General features: G+C 43.0%; 2 protein-coding genes across 2 annotated transcripts in view; both read left to right on the top strand.

Moving 5' to 3' along the window:
• Nucleotides 1-4,072, top strand: part of ZC3HAV1 (zinc finger CCCH-type containing, antiviral 1) — a 55,524-nt gene extending 51,452 nt beyond the window's left edge. The window contains exon 13 of the mRNA XM_061165888.1: nucleotides 1,011-4,072. Within this exon, the coding sequence (XP_061021871.1) occupies nucleotides 1,011-1,273 (263 nt within the window). The 3' untranslated portion in view covers nucleotides 1,274-4,072. The remainder of the gene's footprint in view (nucleotides 1-1,010) is intronic.
• A 4,124-nt stretch (nucleotides 4,073-8,196) lies between these two features.
• ZC3HAV1L (zinc finger CCCH-type containing, antiviral 1 like) lies at nucleotides 8,197-21,780 on the top strand. Its single transcript, XM_061165887.1, has 4 exons — nucleotides 8,197-8,686; nucleotides 9,846-9,981; nucleotides 15,639-15,897; nucleotides 17,525-21,780. The coding sequence occupies exons 1-4, from the start codon at nucleotides 8,298-8,300 to the stop codon at nucleotides 17,659-17,661; spliced, it is 921 nt and encodes a 306-aa protein (XP_061021870.1). The 5' UTR covers nucleotides 8,197-8,297; the 3' UTR covers nucleotides 17,662-21,780.
• Nucleotides 21,781-22,006: the final 226 nt, after the last annotated feature.

Genomic DNA, 22,006 nt, shown 5'->3' with positions numbered 1-22,006 from the left:
TTGGAAAGCATCAATTCTTCAGTGCTCAGGCTTTTTTGTGATCCAACTGTCACATCTATACATGACTACTGGAAAAACCATAGTTTCGATTATATGGACCTTTGTCAGCCAAGTGCTATCTTTGCTTTTTAGTGTGCTCTCTAGGTTTGTTATAGTTTTTCTTCCAAGGCGCAAGCGTCTTTTAACTTAATGGCTGTAGTCACCATCTACAGTGATTTTGGAGCCCAAGGAAATAAAATCTGTTACTGTTTCTTTTTCCCCATCTATTTGCCATGAAGTGATGGGACCAGATGCCATGATCTTAGTTTTTTGAATGTTGAATTTTAAGGCAGCTTTTCCACTCTCCTCTTTCACCCTTGTCAAGAGGTTATTTTGTTCCCTTGGCAATAATAAAAATAAAAATAGGAAATTTAAATTTTTCAGGAAATGGTTGTTGCTCTTTTGAGTGTGGTGATATCAGTGACTATCAGAGGTTGTCTTATAGTTGAGGACGATAGATTGAGTGTCTGACCAGTTCTGCCAGGATCAACTGTTGGCTCATGTCACATCTCTCATCTCTCCCTTTTCCTTTGCCCAGGACCTTCCCATAGTAGTAAATGATGTTTCTTCCTTAAAATGTACACAATATAAAATGGCCTCTGTTGGAGTATCTTTGGTTTATTAGTTACAACTCAACTTGCTTGCATGAACTGGACCACTGTGATGTCAACAGTTGGTCATTCTACCCAGTGGCTCAACATTGTATCTGTGAATTCTGCAGAGTTGCAAATGTTTCTGTTAATTCAGTAACAGAATTAATTCAGGTTAGTTAATTCAGGTTATACACTGTATTCAAGTGTACTTGCATAATAAACATTTTCCTAAGTACAAAGAAAAGTTATTAGTATCAGTAAGGTATTGCTGACATATACTTGGTCGATGCCTGTCACCTGATTATGTGTAAATAATCTTATAAATGACATACCTTCTTTTATAATAGTTCTTAATCTTTTTCTTCTGATTATTTCTAGGAATCTACTTCACAAAAGATGCCATTAGTTCCCATAAAAATTGCCCGTTTGATTCCAAAAACATCGTTATGTTTGTAGCCCGAGTCCTGGTTGGAAATTTCATTGAAGGCCATATGAGTTACCAGAGACCCCCTCCGCGGTATGACAGCCTTGTGGATACAAGGTTGAATCCCTCTGTTTTTGTCATCTTTCAGAAAGATCAGATTTACCCAGAATATGTGATTGAATATACCGAAACAGAGAAACCCTGCGTGATTAGTTAGAAATGATGGCTACAGCGTCATAAAGGATGCCATAACCACTCTGTTCACTTACTGAACCCAATCTCCCAGAAGGATAATAGTTAAACTTACATCTTCTCTCCTATAAATGCCTTGGATTAGTGGTTCCCAAACTTTGCTGCTCATCTGAATCATCTGGTAAGTGTTAAAGAACTCCACTGTCCAGGGGACTTCCCTGGTGGTCCAGTGGTTAAGACTCCGCACTCCCAATGTAGGGGGCACAGGTTCAATCCCTGAACTAAGATCTGGCATGCTGCACAGTGCATGCAGCCTTAAAAAAAAATTCCGCTGTCCAGATTACACCCCACTCCAACTAGATCACTTTTTTGGGGTTGACAGCCAAGAAGATGATTGAAATGTGTCATAAGTTTGGGAATCACTCATTACCTTAGATGTAACTGGTAAAGACTCACTTCTACAGCTTCTGTTAATGCAGCAACCTTTCTCCCCCAACTACTCTTAGTTGATTGCGTGATTTGGTTTTGTTTTGGTTAAATTGAAAGAAAATTTATTTGGGAAATAAAAATAAGTGAAATCTAAAAATTCCTATTGAAATAAGGACATAAGACAGTACAGCCTTGGAAAATTGTGGAAAGCTGGGGGAAAATACATAGGAATATAGTTGCAGGGGGTGGAAACGTAAGGGCAATTTAAATGCTAGCAAGACATAACTGCAGTACTGTACCTTATCTCTGTGGTGAAACTGATTTGAGGGCATGCATTTCTTTATCTCTACGTTTATTTAGGGTACTCCATCCAAGTTGACGCTTTATGAAATGCAATAAAAAGAGCTGCTAAGTATGGCTCAGAGCGCAGCAACCAACTGTAATTAACTGCCCATTTGGGCAAAGTAGACATTTATATTCTAACTAACAGAGAAGGCTTTTTTCAGGTCAGACATACATGAAGTGCTGGTATTTTGGGTGGACCGAGTTGCAGTAACCAGATTCACACAATCACGACTGATAAATCCGAGTGCTGTTGTAGTCGTTCGCTATGTTAGTTGAGGCTCACCAAGCAATTAGGGCCATTCTACTAAAGGATGGGCCCCCTAAGGAGGTGAGGTTAGTTTCCTAGGGAGACAGAATCAAAACGAAGGGAACAGTGCTGCAAACAAGCCTCGCGCCTGCGAGGGGCTTCTTTTTCTAAATATAACAGATTGTGTGGAATTGTAGCACAATCAGTTTTTAGAGCAGCTGAGGTGCCTGGACCAAGAGTTCCTTTCTTATTATGAATGAGGGCTTTCCTTCCAATTTTCAACATTCCATACCAGTCGCCAACATTTCATGTTATAATTACTTCCAGCAGATATGTTATAAAAATTAATTAGCATTAGAGTTGATTTTATATTAGGTTTTGGATCGGTGCAAAGATCTCTACAACTCTCTGACTTGAAAGGGCTCCAACAGGGACTTACTTCCCTGGCAGTGCAAAGGTTAAGGCTTCAAGCTTCCACTGCGTGGGGCACGGGTTCAAACCCTGGTCAGGAAACCAAGATCCCATATGCCACGTGGCCTGGCCAAAAAAAGTTAAAAAACCTAAAAAAAAAAAAAAAAAAAAAAAATCTACAGATTGTCGAAATGGAGAAAATGAGGAAGTACTATATTCTTGCAGGCGAGCTGTAGGTCATACACGAATGTCTAGTGAGACATTCTACATTCGTACAGGGTGCAGAGTAATTCCTTATTGTGAGCAGCTGCCCAGGGCACTGCCAGATAGTCAGCATACTTGGCTCTCACATACTACATGTCTGTAGCGCCCTCCCCCATAATGATGGCAGCCACAAACCTTATCAGATCTAGTCACCATCTTCAGAGCAAATAATTTGTATGATAACATCCCCTTTGCTGTCCTGAGATGATTCAAATACTACAATCTACATGAATTTTTTTCTTAAGAAATCAATTTATTGCCCTCACTATTATAATGGAGAAACAGAAGGCAAGAAGTTTGTAATAATGATAAAATGAATATCAATATGTAAATGCTCCAGCATGACCATGCTATACGACATCATGAAATAGATATTTACTTCTACTGATAATGAATAGGTTTGGTTTTAAGAGTCGATCGGAGGCTACTTCCTATAAAGAAGTACTGGAAAGATTAGAAGTATAGGTGACACCAGAATGAAAACCAGTATTAGGGTAAGTCATAACAGACCATATACCTTTTCTGCATGTAGTTAGGGGAAGAACGAAATTATCTTAATTGAAATAAGTTTAGCAGGACAAGACAAATGACAGATTGTCTAAGAGGAAAAAAAGAATTATATCCTTTCAGGCGAGCTGTAGGTCCTACATAAGTGTCTAGTAGGACCTTAGAAAGTCGTATAGAGTACCGAATAAGTCTTCTTTGTATGGGACTAACCCATACACCATAGGGACATTTCTTATCCCTAGCCGGATCCACCCAATGCCAGTAAAAGTCCGAAATTATTACAAAACCAACAACCCATCAATTTCCAAAAGACCACAATGAGACTCACTCAGTTAATATCTAGCATCTTTAGATTAGCTTACTAGCCTTCATAAGGAGTCCTCCTATAGATTAAATTGGATGCTTGCCTCCTAAATCTCTGGTTTTAAAAACAGTTTGCATCTTGCTTTGATTATTTTTAGCACCTGTCTGATTTATAGTTGTCCGCTTTTCGCATTAGAGTGTAAGCTCCATGAGAGCCAAGTCACCCTGTCCTGTTCACTGTGCCACACTGCATACCCAGCTGAGTGCTTGATACACTGGATAAATTTTGTTGAATAAAGTTCAGCTTCTTATAATTCAGCAGCTGAGTTGTATTTCTTCTTGTTCTCCTCCCAGCTCCATTTGAGATTGTCTAATACAAGGAAATAAATATTAATTTTGGTTCCACTGCCTGTATTTTCTCTATTTCCAGGTATCTCCTAAAAGGAGACACCTGCAGACACCTGTTTTTTCAATGGGGGGGTAAAGGATGTGTGTTGCCCCTTCCAGCTTCATCATTCCAGGACTCAATGACCAAGGAGCCTTTAGCACACTGCCAGGGGAAGACTGGGTGGTGGTGATGGGGAAGCCCGCAGTGGGTTGGTACATCTTGTTTAGGGGAGAGGGAGACAGTGGAAACTGCTGACACCCCTTAGGAGTGGGAACAGGGCCAGTGGGAGGCAGCTAAAAATGTAAATGATCAGCAGAGTTGTCCAATTAGTAACGCCTTCAAAAGTCCTTCTCTACTCTTTTTTTTTTTTTAAAGGAGTATTTGTATTTATTTTGGTGGCACTGGGTCTTTGTTACTGCGTGTGTGCCTTCTCTAGTTGCAGAAAGCGTGGGCATCTCATTACATTGGCTTCTCTTGTTTCAGAGCACAGGCTGTAGGTGCATGGGCTTAGTTGCCCCAGGGCATGTGTAATCTTCCTGGACCAGGGATCCAACCCATGTGCCCTGCATTGGCAGGCAGTTTCTAGGGCTTCCCAGGTGGCGCTAGTGGTAAAGAACCTGCCTGCCAATGCAGGAGACAAAAGAGACACGGGTTCGATCCCTGCAGAAGGAAATGGCAACCCACTCCAGTATTCTTGCCTGGAGAATACCATGGATAGAGGAGCCTGGCGGGCTGCAGTCCAAGGGGTCGCAAAGAGTCGGACACGACTGAAGTGACTTAGCACTAGCACTTCTTAACTGCCAGGAAGTCCCACCCATTTGTTTTTAATCACAAAGCTTTGGACGGAGACAGAGAACATCTATATGGCAGCACGTGCTGCTCAGTTGTGTCTGACTCTGTGTGACCCCATGGACTGTAGCCTGCCAGGCTTCTCTATCCATGGGATTTCTCCAGCCTAGAACACTGGAGTGGGTTGCAACTTGCTCCTCCAGGGGATCTTCCCAACTCAGGGACTGAACCCGCGTCTTCTACACTGGCAGGCTGATTCTTTACCACTGAGCCACCTGGGAAATATGGTAGCATTCAGTTCAGTTCAGTTCAGTCGCTCAGTCGTGTCTGACTCTGCGACCTCATGAACTGCAGCACGCCAGGCCTCCCTGTCCATCACCAACTCCCGGCGTTTACCCAAATTCATGTCCATAGATATGATTAAAGTGAAGGTAAAACTGCCATTTGATTTGGACATCAATGGAAATAAAATAATATATAGCCAACCCATCGCTGTCAAAGCGCCCACACTAGAATATATAGAAGTGACATCAAACCAAGCAAATGTTTTGAGTTTTTCCATTTAGTTATATGTTCTATTTATTTATTTGTCATAGCAGGCTCTCAATTTTTCAGAAATGTTTGATGTTGCTACTCCCCAAGGTTCGATCCTCCCACCTCTGGTTTTCTTTATTTGTGCTGAGTGAGCTTATCAACTATCAAAGCTCCAATTTCCTTATACTCTGATGACACTCAAATCAATATTCTCTTCAATCTTTCTTAAGCTCTTGACCTGTAAATTCAACTGCCCACTGAGCATCTTCCCATGGACCATCCACTGCAAACTCAACACAATAAAAATTAAGATAATAATCCCTCAGCTGTTTCTCTTCTGTTTTTTTCTTAATCCTGTCTTGGTTTTCTAGAAATCCATTCTTTATTACGGGTAGAGATCTTTCCAAAACATCTATCCCACATTAGAAGTGTTCAGGAAAATGACAGGTACTTTTGTTAATTATGAAAATAATGTTAGGATTATGTCGGGAAATCTACCATTTTTAAAAGTCATGCCTAATGAAATATTTAGGATTGAAATATCTAGAAATATCTACAAATTGAAACTTACAAATTCTCAGCCAAAACAATCAGGCACATAAAATAGGACAAAGTGTTAAGATTTTATAACTCGAGGAAATCGATATATATGGGTGCTTATTTCACCATCTTCTAATTTCCTGCTTGAAAAATTGTCTACTACTAATTAAAAAAAAAAAACACATAATAAAAAACACCTATCCTGGGACTTCCCTGGTGGTATAGAATTTAAGAATCCGCCTGCCAGTGCAGGGGACAATGGTTGGATCCCTGATCCGGGAAGATTCCACTTGCCAAAAAGCAACTAACCGCATGTGCCACAACTACTGAGCCTGTGTGCTGAAATTATTGAAGCCTGTGCTCCGCAACAAGAGAAGCCACTGCAGTGAGAGGTTTGTGTACTGCAACGAAGAGGAGTCCTGGCTAGCTACAACTAGAAAAAGCCCTTGAGTGGCAATGAAGACCCAGTGCAGCCGAAAATAAGTATTAAATCAAATAACATTTATATGTAATATTATATATGATAATTTTATAATATAATATTAAATCATCATAAAAAACACTCATCCTCCAATATAGCCAAGCACTTTTTTTTTTTTTAAGATTTATTTATTTACTTATTTCTGGCTGTGCTGGGTCTTCACTGCTGCGTGAAGGCCTTCTTCAGTTGCAGTGCGCAGGCTTCTCATTGCAATGGTTTCTCCTGTTTCAGGGCATAAGCTCTAGGCGCATGGGCTTCAGTAGTTGCCACATGTGGGCTCAGTACTTGCGGCACATGGCTTAGTTGCTCGTTGGCACATGGGATCTTCCTGGACCAGGGAGAGAACCCGTGTCCCCAGCATTGGCAGGTGGATTCTTTGCCACTGGGCCACCAGGGAAGCCCCTAGCCAGGCACTGTTTTTAAGCGCTGGGGATACAGCAAGGAACAAGACACACAAAATTGCTGCCTCCAGAAGATAGAATTCTACAAATACATGAATAAATAAGAAGAAAAACATGAGCGAGAAGTTCCATCTAGAGACCAGGGTGCTACTTTAGAGTGGGAGGTTAGGCAAGGCCTTACGGAAGAGAAGACATTTAAGCTCAGTGTTGAATGACAAAAAGAAGACTTCTAGACGGGGATGCCGAGGAGCATTCTAGCCAGAGGGATCACTCCCCAGCTGAGATTCCTTTAGTTGCTTCCCAAAGTCTTCTGGAAGTCCAACTTTCTTAACATGGCAGAAAAGATCTTCGAGGACCTGGCCAGTGGACTTTCTCTTTAGCTTCTTCACATGCCATTAATTTATTTAATCTTCACAACCACCTTGCAAGACAGCAACTCGACCAGGTGAGTTCCTCAGTCATGTTTTATCCATCCCAGTACTCCATGGCTGCATTAAGAGTTGGCTCAAAAAATGCTCATTAAATCAGCATCGCCTTGGGCAAAAAGCTCTTTAACAAAAGAGCTTTTACAAAAGAGCTCTTTCCTGGTGGCTCAGATGGTACAGAATCTGCCTGTAATGCAGGAGACCTGAGTTCAATCCCTGGGTGGGGAAGATCCCCTGGAGAAGGGAATGGCAACCCACTCCAGCATTCTTGCCTGGAGAATTCCATGAACAGACTGTATTCCTGGCAGGCTACAGCCCATGGCGTTACAAAGAGACACACAGGACTAAGCCACCAACACTTAGCAAACCTACAGGTCTAAACCAGGGCTGTCTAACAGAAACAAAGTCAGCCCCGTGTGTAATTTTACATTTTCTCATAGCTGCCTTAGAAGTGAAAGAAACAGATGAAATTATAACGTTTTATTTAAATATTATCAATTTAACATCGTTACTATAAAATTTTACAGTTTCTGCATTCTAAAGCTTCCAAATCCAGTGTGTGTATATTTCACACATCCCACCTCAAACTGGTCACATTTCAAGCACCCAAAAGCCACCTGTGGCTAATGGCTAAGTCCTGAGATCACCTCCCTAAGGCCTCCAGCTATTCACCTTCTACCACATTACCTGTTCCATCTTCTTTGCAGCCTTTACTAGTATCTCCCAATTCCCTCCGAGTATACAAGGCCCTCGAGGTGAGGACTTAAGCTTGAAGGGTGCCTGACGCAGAGCAGGCACCGGATCAGGATTGTCCTCGCCTGACCTGCGCCCCTGATGGACCCGGGCCCCGGGGTTGTCCTCTTGCACGGCCGTCCCTCACCCGCCCTTTCTCAGGCCCTTCCAGGCAACCGGGTTTGAAGTCGTGAACGTGACTGGGAGGAGTCTGCCCGCCTCGGATTTCCGCACAGGGAGCCGGGCCGCGACCATGGCGGAGCCCACCGTGTGTTCCTTCCTCACCAAAGTGCTGTGCGCCCACGGCGGCCGCATGTTCCTGCAGGACCTGCGCGGCCACGTGGAGCTCTCCGAGGCCCGGCTGCAGGACGTGCTGCGCCAGGCCGGGCCCGACCGCTTCCTGCTGCAGGAGGTGGAGGTGCGGGAGGGCCCGTGGGACGCCGAGGCCGAGGTGGCGGCCGGCGCGGGCGGCGGCGGCGGCGGCGGCGGCGGCGGCGGCGGCGGCCCGGCGGCCTGGCGGGTGGTGGCCGTGTCCTCCGCGCGCCTCTGCGCCCGCTACCAGCGCGGCGAGTGCCAGGCCTGCGACCAGCTGCACCTCTGCCGCCGCCACATGCAGGGCAAGTGCCCGAATCGCGACTGCTGGTGAGGCTGCGGGCCGGGCGGGGTGGGGCGGGGCGCGACGGTCTCGGCGCGGGGGCCGCGGGCCTGACCCGTCCGGGCGGGACCGGGACCCAGAAGGAAAGGAGAACGGGGGTCGTCGATCCGGGCCGGACGACCCCCTCTGGAAGGGCAGAAGGGAAGCCCCTGGAAGGGGCCCCTCCGTGTCCTTCGGGCGGAGGCCTCCCCCGCGTTCCCAGCTGCGGAACGGGACGGAAGATCGTCTCGATTTGGGATTCTCAACCACCTCTCTCCGCCTCCCCCCGCGCCAAATTTGCAGCTTTCTCTCCTTCCCCGCCCCCCATCCTCCACAACGGGGCCGGGATAAATCAGGACTTTTGAGTTCATTTCCTCCAGGGGCCCTTTTGCGGCCATTTGCGGACCCCGTGGAATTCACGGATCCTTTGTTGAAAAGATCGGCTCTTCCCACTTAAACACAGTTTTAGCAGAAGAGAGTCTGTGCTCTGTGGGTTTAGAACGCGCGATCTAGGTCGACCCCCGTCAGGAAACGGAGGGTGGGGTGATTTGTGTGAGGTCCTTTGAGTCTGCCTCCTGACTCCAGTCTTCCTCTGTCGACTCTAGCGCCCCAAAGTGGGTGGGGGAGGAGGCAGGCATTCTTTTTAAGGTTGGGGGATGGTGGGCTGGGCAGCCGTTTGGGGTGGAGAAGGCCAGTGCAGACGTCTGCCGACACCACCCGCTGGGACCCTCTGTTAAAGCAGGTGACTGGGGGAGAGGGTCCCCTTGGCCGTAAAGTGTCTTTGTTCAGCGTGAAATGGCTTTGGGAGGGGAGTTACTTTATCCCAGCTTTCTTATTATCAGAGCTTACTAGACCGTAAGGGGGTCCAGGGCTTCTCTTGTGGCTCAGACAGTAAAGAATCTGCCTGCAATGCAAAATCTGCCTGCAATGCAAAATCTGCCTGCAATGCGGGAGACGCGGATTCGATCCGTGGATCAGGAAGATCCCCTGGAGAAGGCAATGGCAACGGGCTACAGTCTATAGGGTTGCAAAGAGTCGGACACGACTGAGTGACTAACACACAGGATACACACACTAGATTGTAGTTGAAAGCCACCCTAGGATAGGGATTTGACAATCTGGCTCCATCTTCATCTGGGCCTCTGATCCAGACCTTTGTGGTTCTAGGTCTACCTGCACCCTTTCTCATGATATCCACACGCCTGTCAACATCCAGGTTCTGAAAAAACAGGGACTGTTTGGTCTCAACGAGGCCCAGCTTCGGGTCCTGCTTTTACAGAATGACCCCTGCCTTCTACCAGAGGTGAGTCACCAAGCAGTCGCCCTCATATTGCCTGAATCCATGAAAAAAGTCAGGGAAGAACATCAAATGTTTGCTTGCCCAAGACAGCCTGAGGGGAAGGGGGCAGGTGTGGACAGTGGTGACCTTTCTGGACTCTCTGATTTTATTGGGCTTTAATACACTTAGACATACAAGGAGTGATGGACCTGTGTGGGATAGAAATAATAATAATAATGGTTTATGGATTTTTTTTTTAGTTCTTACTGAATGCTAAGTATTGATAGTTCAGTTGTCTTAAGCTATTAGTAACCGGTGATTGAAGTATGCCTGTCCCCATTTTACAGGTGAGGCAACTGACGTTTGATTAAATAACTTGCCCAAGGTCACATAGTAAATGACAGATTTGAATTTCGTTTTGTCTGATTATGAAGCCTTGGTTTTGTAAATTACCTGTTTATACTTCTGCTGATTTTTCTATCCAGGCATTTGTCTTTTTCTGTTAATTCATAAGGTATCTTTAACGACAAATCCCTTTTTGGGTCACATTTGTTACAAGTATTCGCCCCCATTTATTTTGGGGGGCTTTAGATATTTTAATTGCTTTGCAACTCCATAATGTAGTTTCAAATGCTTACAAAGTACTCATTATAACTGCTACAATGGCAAAATTAGCACACTTGTATCTGTTTAGCTATACACAAAGAATTTTTCAAACAGAAGGGTTGGAATCACCAAAGAAGATATTACAAGAGGCCTCCAATTAAAAGTAGAGTTTTCTAATCTAGCACAATGATTCTATGATAGACACTTTCTATGTTGGTGGCGCTAGTGGTAAAGAACCTGCTTGCCACTTCAGGAGACATAATGAGACACAGGGTCCATCCCTGGGTTGGGAAGATCCCCTGGAGGAGGGCATGGAAACCCACTGCAGTACCCTTGCCTGGAGAATCCCATGGACAGAGGAGCCTGATGGGCTACAGTCCATAGGGCTGCAAAGAGCATACATGACTGAAACGACTTATCACGCACACACCTTGCCAGAAAGGGGATGGGAAGAAGGGAGGATGTTAGGAAAACAGAGTAGCTCATGGTTGTGGTCCCACTTTAACTCAGAGTAATTTCAGCGTCTACAGGGAAGAAATTCAGAAGGCGAGGGGTTTGAGCTAGAATCTTTGGTAGCTAAAAAATTGGTAGTTGGTAGAGGCTGCCCTCAAGGCAGCAGTCTATACTCAGAAGTCTGTAGTCAGCCTTAGGAGCTGACAGGCTTCTACTTGGCATCCGTGTGCTTTCTGATTTCAGGTTCTGAAGCCAGGTTTGGTATGTCATGAGCCAGATTCATTCCAGCAATGTTGCCTGATGCAATCCCAGCAGCAGCTGGAGCAGGTTCTTGGCAGGAAGGGAGAGGAGGATACGGCACCTGTGGGACAGGGTCCAGTCTGTCCTGTCTCCAAGAGAAAAGACAGTGCCACTTTTATTTACCTTTAGCATTCATGGATTTTTTTTCGACTAATAGAAACTTAGTGTTTTTATATTGTTAAACTTACTGAATTTTTTTCTTTGTGGCTTCTCCCCGAGTGTCCCGGGTCCAGCCTCATTTTGTCGTATTAGTCTGTGTCAGTGTTCTGTGAACAGGTGATGGGTTGGCTGCATTTATGACAGGAGCCTGCCTTCAGGTTGATCATCTGAAGCTGGTGGTGTGTGTCATGGGGGCTTCCCAGGTGGCGCTAGTGGTAAAGAACCCGCCTGCCCATGCAGGAGACATAATGAGACATGGGTTCGATCCCTGGGTAGGGAAGATCCTCTGGAGGAGGACATGGCGACCCACTCCAGGATTCTGGCCTGGAGAATCCCATGGACACAGGAGCCTGGGGGGGCTGTAGTCCATGGGGTCGCAAAGAGTTGGACACAGCTGAGGCGACTTAGCACACAGCACAGTCATGCGGCACAAAACACGGCCACTTAGACAGCAGGGACCATGGACAAGCAGCTGGGTGAGGCAGAAACGGTACCTCGCATCTCATGTGTGAAAATACCTGATGATCCCTTTTTACCCCTCTCCCAAAGATTCAGTACATAGTGCAGGTCCAGTGTATGTAAGACATCAATAAGGGGTGGGACTTCCCCGGTGGTTCAGTGGTTAGGACTTCCACTGTACTTCCACTGCAAGGGGCGCAAGTTCCATCCCTGACTGGGGAACTGAGATCCTGCATGCCATATGCCCCCCCCAAAAAAACAGGGGGCACATAGCGCAGTGTGCATGGACATGCCAAGTTGCTTCAGTCATGTCTGACTCTGTACGGCCCTATGGACTGTGGACCGCTAGGCTTCTCTGTCCATGGGATTCTCCAGGGTTGCCATGCACTCTTCCAGGGGATCTTCCCGACCCAGAGATGGAGCCTGCATCTCCTATTTCTCCTGCATTGGCAGGCAGGTTCTTTACTGCTAGTGCCACCTGGAAAGCCCAAATATTGTGATATTATGATTTATAATAAGAAATATATATTTGCTCTTCATCTCTGCCTATGGCACAGAGTTCCTAAAACTCTTGAAATTTCCTGAATGTTGAGAGCAATAAAACATTACTTTTATTATGTTCATGTGATGACTTTTGCAACGTCCCTAGGTGACATGGGGACTGGTTTCCCTAAGAACCAATTACGTGATTAGAGGGTTGGAACTTTCAGTTCCATCCCCAGTCGTGGGAGGGTAGAAGGCCTCGAGGTTGAGTTCAGTTACCAGTGGCCAGTGATTTAATCAAGGAAGCCTCCATAATACCTCAACAGGATGGGCTTTAGAGAACTTTCAGGCTGGTGAACACATGGAGGTCCTGGCAGAGTGGTGGCCGTAGAGAGTCTGGAAACTCTGTACACTTCCCCCATGCCCTTTGTGTCTCTTCCATCCAGCCATTCCTGAGTTATATCCTTTTGTGCTTCCCAGCTGGTGCTAGTGGTAAAGAACTGGCCTGCCAGAGACGCCAATTCGATCCTTGGGTCAGGAAGATCCCCTGGAGAAGGAAATGGCAATTCACTCCAGTATTTTTGCTTGGGAAATCCCATGGACAGAGTAACCTGGCAGGCTGCAGTTTGCAGGGATAATAAACTGGAAATTTAGCAAGCAAAATGTGTCTTTGAGTTGTGTGAGCCTTTCTAGCAAATTAGTTGAAACAGGCAAGGGGTTGTGGGAACTTCTAATCTGTAGCTGGAGGATCAGAAGCACAGGTGTCAACCTGGACTTATGATTTGTATCTGAAGTGAGGGCAGTCTTGTGGGTGGTAGTTTAATTGCTAAGTCGTGTCCAACTCTTGGAATCCAATGGACTGTAGCCTGCTAAGCTCCTCTCTCCATGGGATTTTCCAGGCAACAATACTGGAGTGGCTTGCCATTCCCTTCTCCAGAGGATCTTCCTGATCCAGGGATCGAACCCGGGTCTCCTGCACTGCAGGCAGATTTTTTTTTTTACCAACTGAGCTTCCAGGGAAGTCCTAGGCTTGTGGGACCAAGCCCTAGGCCTTAACATGTGCGATCTGATGCCATTCAAAGTCTGTCTCCTGGAGATTATGTCAGAATTGAGTTAAATTTGTGGGATGCCTCTTCAGTGTCAGCTGAGAATCACTTGGTGGTGTTGGAAAACACACATGTTGGAAATATGAAAATATACTTTGCTGATACATTTGAAAACTTTCATGAAATGGGCAAATCTCTAGAAAAATATTGCAAGTCAATATTAATTCAAGAATAAATAGGAAACCAGAATCTTTTTTTTTTTAAATAAAAGCATTCAAATAAAAATGTAAAAAACTCACAAAATCAGAATGTTCGGTAAGTCTTCTACAAGAGAGTATTAAGCTCTTACGGATCTATTGCTCAGCTTTAACATATCTTGAAGGAATAGATTATTCCGATTTGGGAGCTAGATCTGGGATCTGGGATCTGGGATCTTTGATCTCTTGTACATTCTGGAACCAGTATTACACTGTTTAATGAAAGTATGTTATATTTTAAGATATGATGAGTCTCTATGCCTTTACTCTTTTTCAAATGTTTTCCCTTTAATCCATTCTCACTTGTTTCCTTTTTCAGATAAGCTTTTGCAATCATTTAAATTCCTAAAACTGTTTTATAGGAATTCTTTGGGGGAAGTAGGAGTTGCACTAAAATTGTGTGTTCATTTCAGAAAATTGGCATCACAATTGCAAGTAGGAAGCCATTAAAAAAATTTATTGATTGAGATATAATTGATGTACAGTAAGTAGTAAGTTAGTTTCACATGTATAATGTTTAAATACATTATGAAATGATCACCATGGTAAGTCAAATAACGTCTGTCTCCATACAATTTTTGTTGTTGTTGTTCAGTCGCCAAGTTGTATCTGACTCTTTGTGAGCCCAAGTTTGCCCAAGTTCATGTCCAGTGAATCAATGATGTGTTGGATGGCATCACTCCATACAGTATCGACCATATTTTTCTGCTGCATATTATGTTTGTGTGACTTACTTTATGATGGGAAGCTTGTACCTCTTAATTCCCTTCAGCTATTTCACCCATCCTCCACCTCTCTGTCCTTGGGCAACCACCCCCTTGTTCTTTGATTCCATTTGTGGTATCAGTCTCTGGTCATCTGGTCATTTGTGTCCGGTAGAACTGCCCACATTTTAGGTTTGGCTGTGTTCCTCTAGTGTCATTTAACATGTTCCTCTGTCCCCTGAATTTACTGTAAATTGATTGATCTGGAGCTTTGATTGGATTTAGGCTTGAATTATGTAGCAAGAATTTTTTGTACATGTGGTATATTGTGAGGGTGACTAATGGTCCCCATTTGCCTGGGACTGAGGGGTTTCCAGGCTTGTCAGACTTTCCTGCTAAAAAGTCATATTTCCTATTGTCAGGAGGTATACAATGTCTGGTCCCAATGCAAATATTAATATTGCTCCTTTAAAAATGCCCTTGTCTGGATAATAAATTATCTAATCATGCTGCCTGTCCAGATTGTTTTCCCTGGAGGCAGAGGCTGACGTAGGGATTGAGGTGCGTGAGATATATTGATGGAGGGATCCTTGGGAAAAATCTGTAAGGTAAAACAGAGGGAGGGGAGAGCTACAGGCAAGATGGAATGGCCCTGACTTGATTCACACACAGGCTTGGGAGCAAATATCACTAGCTTTGAGGTTCTAGCTTTGAGGCAGAGTCCAGCCTTTTGTACCTGCATAGAAGTCACTCATTGGCTACAGGCTTCGGGAGAGGAGGGCAGGCCAACTGAGAGTCAAGGTCAGAGAGGGGCAGCTGAATGTTAGTTGAACTAGGAGAGATGTGGGCCTTCCCAGGTGGCTCGGTGGTAAAGAATCTGCCTGCCAGTGCAAGAGACGTGGGTTCAATTCCTGGGTCGGGAAGATCCCTTGGAGCAGGAAATGGCACCCTGCTCCAGCCTGAAAAACCCCTTGGATGGAGGAGCCTGGTGGGCTACAGTCCATGGGGTGGCAAAGAGTCAGACACGACTGAGCCACTGAGTACACACAGGAGAGATGTGAGTGGAGGAACTATTATATACCCATCTGCCTTTCACCTATGGGGACTTTAACAGCCATCGATGATCAGAGGGTGCCATTTAGAGAGACTGCCCTTAACTGTCTTGAGATACAGTGAAAACAAACATCCTAAGTGTTGCTTCATTTCTGTACCAGGTCTGTTTGCTCTACAACAAAGGTGAAGCCCTCTATGGTTACTGCAACCTCAAGGATAAATGCACCAAGTTGCACGTGTGCAAGTCCTTCGTCAGGGGAGAGTGCAGGCTGCAGAAATGCAAGCGGTCCCATCAACTCATTCATGCTGCGTCCCTGGAGCTGCTGCAGGACCAAGAACTGGAGATCTCAAGTGTTGTGAATTTTCAGATCATTTCCACCTACAAGCACATGAAGCTGCACAAGATGCTAGAAAACAAAGGTGAGACTATCAGAGATGAACAAAACACTATCCACAGTGTAATGCTGAGCTGGAAGTGAGTCTGGGGAAAAAGCATTTCATAGGTTGATGGCTACTGGGTCCTTGGGAGGCTTCATCAGTCAGTGTTCTATGATATTGAGCTGTGCTTCTAACCAAAAGAGGGAGGCTCAGGTTCGAGTTTATTTTCAGCACTGCCCCCAAGTGTTTGGACAGTGTAGCTTCTTGGTAAGCTGAGGATCAGGAAGTTGGAATAGCAACCTTAACCTCTTTGTTAGGAAAAAAGAGGGCTTCCCTCGTAGCTCAGTTGGCATAGAATCTACCTGCCATGCAGGATACCTGGGTTCGATTCCTGGGTTGGGAAGATCCCCTGGAGAAGGAAATGACAACTCACTCCAGTATTCTTGCCGGGAGAATCCCATGGACAGAGGAGCCTAGCAGGCTATAGTCCATGGGGTTGCAAGAGTCGGACATGACTTAGCGACTAAACCACCAGGAAAAAAAAGGAGGAAGGTGGGCTAGAAACATATATACTTATCCATACTGGAAACATAAGGATAATGTAGAGATGGCTTTCTTTTTTTAAATTGAAGTTTTTTTTCTTAAATTTTTAGGAAATTTTAAGCACACTACAGAAGAGTTTGGAAAATAGAGAGTGGAAATAAAACTCACATATGACTCATTCTAATCCACAATAATTGGTACCATTTAATTACAGGTCCTTCAGTCCTATTACTAGAAAATACCAGTCCAGTGGTGGTCAGAGTCTGTAGCAGTTTAGTATCTTTTGTTCTCATGTTATACAGCATCATACATATCATCCCATATTGCTGCGTAGTCTGTCCTTTTTTAAGGTCTATAAAGTGTGGGCTTCCCTGGTGCCTCAGAAGTAAAGAATCCACCTACCAATGCAGGAGATTTGGATTCAGTCCCTGGGTCGGGAAGATCCCCTAGAGAAGGAAATGGCAACCCACTCCAGTATTCTTGCCTGGGAAATCCCATGGACAGAGGAGCCTGGTGGGCTGCAGTTCATGAGGTCAAAAAGGAGTTGGACACAACTTAGCGACTAAACAACAACTAAGTGTAGTTTGGTCTTCTTTTAATTATAGTGTGAGGGTATTTATTCCATGAGATTTGCTTACAGCTGAAAACCAGAGGGTAGTAGGCTTGGAAGAATTGCTGACGGAAAAACCAGATATCCAAAATCAGAGTCTCTAAGCTTTAACATGGAAGTTCCTTGTGTTGGGATGGTAGAGACTGACTTGATGAGTGGTGGCTTGAAGGTAGGGGGGACTCTGTATGTATCAGTTTCAGAGGCTGTGTCAGTGGGTCCCTAAATGGTGGCAGGGACCTCCCAACCTATATGATGAGTAGGGCCTGCCCCTGTCTTCATCTGGTCTTATTTAATGGGTCTCTCCTAACTATGAAATGTGACTTTCTGCTTGCTGTCGAGACGTATAAGTACATGTGTAATTTTTTTAATCCAGAAGACATGAACTCTCTAAATCCCGAGCGTTGGGAGTTTTATCACAGATCTGACTAACTTGGGCTGATGCTCCCAACATAAAATGAAATTTTGAGTGATAAAGGAGTATCTTAGGAAACCTCGTCTCTTTCTTCTTCTTTTTAGATGGTTCAGCTTCTCCTGCTGAGCATTCCCAGGGCCTTGAGAAACGAGGAGGGCACGTAGCTGGGGCTGCAGAGGCCCGACCTCTGGTCTCTGGCCCTGCTGCATCGGCCAAGAAGCCGTGTGCTGGCAGACCTTAAAGGACGTCAGCAGGATAAGAAGAGTGTCCAGTCGGAAGGTCTGAAAACAAGGCTTCTGTTGAGATTTGGTTTGTAACTGTTCATTCACTTAATCATTGATTAATGATAGCCATAATAATACCTACCTCACAGGTTGTGATGAGAATGAAAGAAGATGGGAAAGGAGAAAATGTCAGATTGGGAGGATGAAATTGGGGCTGAGTGGTTAGGGGTGAGGTTGGACATTAAACAGGATAAGAGAGGGTAAAACCTGGAGGGAGATGAGGTCAGTCCTGGGCATATCCTGCAGTTCTGGAGAGCTTACCCAGGCTAGCTGGCCAGAGCCCTTAAAGAGACAGACTCCTGCTGACCTGTTCTGGAACCTAACCAAGTGCCTATCTATACGTCCGTATACAGAGTTCATCTTGTGGTGTTGAGAGAGTACACACACTTTATGCTGCTTTTTTTTTTCTGTTCTAATAGTCCATAAGCATTTCTGCATATGTGTTCACATTTATCAAGCATCATCATTTTTATGCACAGATACCCTCATATATCATCCTTTGCTTCACTAGTTCCATTATTCTGGGATATTTTGATTCTTCCCAACAAATTTTGAATACAGCTCTTCTTAAAATCCACATAATATTAATTTTTAAGTTATTCTTTGCTTTTGCTTCACCTATATAGTTGCTGAACGATACTATTGATTTTCATTTCTTTAAAAATATATGCAGGAATTCCCTGGTGGTCCAGTGGTTAGGACTCTGTGTTTCCACTGCAGGGGGCATGAGTAAAAAATATATTGTCTATATCTGTATGCCAGTAAATACTTTTCTGTGTGTCTTCTCTCTCTATGTCTTTATTTTGTACAGTTTGTATGTGCCCTTGAATTGCCGGAGCCCTCCTCTGTGCTGCTGTGAGTTGGCCTTTAATTAGGCTCCTTAAAGTTTTTGTAAAAGGATGATGACTGTATATGATATGATATCCAGCCCTTGCGAATCTACCCTCAGCCAACTGCACAGAGAATTTAACTTTTGGGTGCTCACCAGAGATTTCTACCTCACTCTGTCTACTTTCCATTTCTTATTAAACTTTTACCAAAGCTCAGATTCCTATAGTGTGAAGGAAGTGTAGCTCCTACATTCCTCCTAGCTGTGTCCATTCTTTCTGTGATTAAGATGAACCATCAGAAATCTAAATACCTTGCCCATTCTGAACTGACTTCCTGCTTCCTCCTTTCTCTCTGCCCCTGTCTACCCAGCTCTCTGTTGAGTTACACCCCATGTTTAATTCTTTGTTTTCATGAAGGGGTACCACAGAGATCAGCTTTGTGAATTTCTTTCCTGTGTTTGTTGTAGTAATAGCCCAAATATTGGTGTGTAAAGTTGTTTTCTTTCTTTCTTTTTTTAATTTAACTGTCTGGCAATAACATAACATTTGAGGAATAGGCCAAAGTGGTGCGCTTTTCATCCAGCTAAATTTATTTAATTTAGAAAATTTTTAATCATGAAAATTTTTCTTTTCCGTTGAGGGAGATGAGTGAATATGTCCTTTGTAAAGTGAGAAAGTGCTGTGTTTTCTTCTGATGGACAATAAGAGCCATGCAACTTATGCTAATCCCTTCACTTTGATTGCCAACAACAGTATTTCTGAAAATTCTTAGGTTTTGCATATCTTGTTTCTTTTTTCTTTGTTATGATTTCTCCTGGTGGTAATTTTTTAAGAAAAATTTTCACATTTTATTATCACTTACATTTTATTATTTTACTATTTCTTTTGTAAGCCATGTTAAATCCTTAATGGAAACAGTGTAGCGTATAAAAGCATATTCTTTACATCTTTGGTAGATTTTTACATTATTGTGTTCTTTTTGTATACCTTTTTAAAATTTTATTTTTGTATCTCTTATGATTAAGCCTTTATATATGAAGTTATTGACTCTCTAATCTTTGTTGCAATATTTTATTCAATTCTATAATATTCCATTTTAATCTTTGTTCCATTAGTAGTCATTCTCTATAAACATTTTATGTACTCGTACCTGTCTCTCTTATTTCATCTTGATGAGTCAGCTGTTGGAGAGTTATCAGCTTAGAGTTTTCTTTGGCAATTCATCAGGGCTTATGAGATGAAGCTGCACATCTATAGGCTCCCTAAACTCCAAATACCCTAAATTGAATGACTGACTTTCCTTTAGACTTCTTCCTCCTTTTGTTCTTACTTTTGAAGTGTCCCCACCAAATGACTTAAGTGAAAACCCTGTAAAGTCTCCTATACTTTTCCTTTCTCCTTATTAGGAGAAATTGTTAGATTGGTTACCCCGTGTTGGAGAATTTTCCACCTTAAAAATCTCTCAAAAAAAAAAAAAAATCTCTCAAATTTTTGTCCTTCTCCACCCCTTTCTTTGCATCCCCAACCCACTGCCTTTTTCTAAGCCCTCATCACTTCTTGTATTTATTTTAGAGATGGATAACTCCATGGTTTTCAAGTCATGTCTTGTTAGAATTTTGTGGTAGGAGTTGGTAACCCCATTGTAATGTGCACTTCAAGGATGGTAGCACCATTGTAATTTTTCATATAGTAGGCCTTTGCTGATGTCGTTGAACTCCTTACCACCCTTCTCTCCCTTTGCTGTCTGGTTGACCTTTTGAAAATGCAGACCTAATGGTTTCGCTTTTCTCTGCCATACCCTTCATCAGTCCCCATCACGGAGGAGAGAAGTCATAAAACTCAAATCCCTACAGGGACTAGACAGTTGAGGTAAATGGACAACGTGAGATGGATGTGAGAGGAATGGGAGGAGAGAGGAAGTGCTGTGCCATATTGTCCCATCTGAAAGGGGCACCTGCCACCTGCTTCCACGTAGGGATGCAGGACCCAATTTGACATATCATCCAATTTGTTAAAAGAAGCCAAAAATCCAGAAATTCTTATGAGCAGTTTGCTGAGTTTTAAATATTGACTTTCAGTTGAGTTTTTAAAATGCAGGTCAATATCGTGCGAATTGACCTACTTGCAGTTTTTGGAATGTGCCATTTTATCTTGTGATTCTGTTTGTAAGTGATGCTCCTTCTAAGTAATGCTCTTTCCTTCCTCAGCCCCAAAACCTGGCGAAATTAGGTTCTTTAAGATTCCAGGTTAGCCTTTCCTGACCCCAAGACAGGCAGTTCTCCTTGTGTTCTCCAGGCTCTAGTGCTTACTACATTACATTGCAGTGCTTGTGTTTTTATTCCCTGGCTTTGAGCAAAGACATTATTTATTCTTCTTGCAAATTATACACTTGGTGGTTAAATATTTTTTGCCATATAATGAATTAAACTCTGCATTTTAATCTGTTGAATCAGTATCATATGGCTCTTCATTGATTCTCTTTCTCCTCACATATTTTTAATATTAAAAAAATATTTTTCCCGTAAGGAATGTCTTATATAAAGTAAACATCCTTTTGATACTTCAATTTGAATTATCTAGGTCTAAAATTAACTCTTTATGACTTATGTTTATGACACTAATTCCTTCCATCAAGGACTAAAGTCTACATTATTGACATATTTCTTGATTTCTTTCTTTATAATTTGTTCATGTTTTTGTCTAGATCTTAAATATCCCTTATTGCATGAATTCTGTCCTGGCTAAATATATCAGTATTGCTACTCAGTATGGGACTCTTTATCGTTAGAATGCTATTGATTTTCAAAATATTTGTCTTTAGATGAATTGTCTTCATCCTAACAGTATTAGATGGTTTTTATTTATCTTTTCTTATGTATTTCTGTTATATCTTTGGTGAAATAAAATTGTAATAGCACATTTTGGATATTTCTTTATTAAATATGAAGTTAATTGCTGGTGTTAAATAAATATTCTCTATTATGATAAGGGAAATAGCATCTTTTATCTTGTTTCTTGGAAGCTTTTGGTAGGAATTGGTATCTTTTGATATAATCATAATTTTAATCATTTAAATCACCTAATATGATTATATTAATGGTTTTCATGATATTAAAACATCTTTAAATTCTTGAGTAATCTCCACTTGATAATGGTATATATCCTTTTAATGTATTCTTTATCTTATTTGGTAATTTTCAAGTATACACATCTAAACATTCATAAATAAAGTTCATTTACATATTATGTGTGTGTAGTAAGTTCCTTTTATTGCTTTATTCTGAAAAAAATATTCTAGGTACTGTTTTGACTTTTTGTAAATTGATATGTAATGTTATTATAATTTTTATTAAAATTTTTGTCGCGCTTTATTGAGATGGAATGACGTATAACATTGTGTTGGTTTAAGATGTACAAGATGATCTGATTCATCTGTATACATGTATATACTTCCAACTGTTTACCACGATAA

The sequence above is a fragment of the Dama dama genome, chromosome 18 (assembly GCF_033118175.1).
Source record: "Dama dama isolate Ldn47 chromosome 18, ASM3311817v1, whole genome shotgun sequence".
Taxonomy (NCBI): Eukaryota; Metazoa; Chordata; class Mammalia; order Artiodactyla; family Cervidae; genus Dama; species Dama dama.
This window is presented reverse-complemented; position numbering and strand designations above follow the sequence as displayed.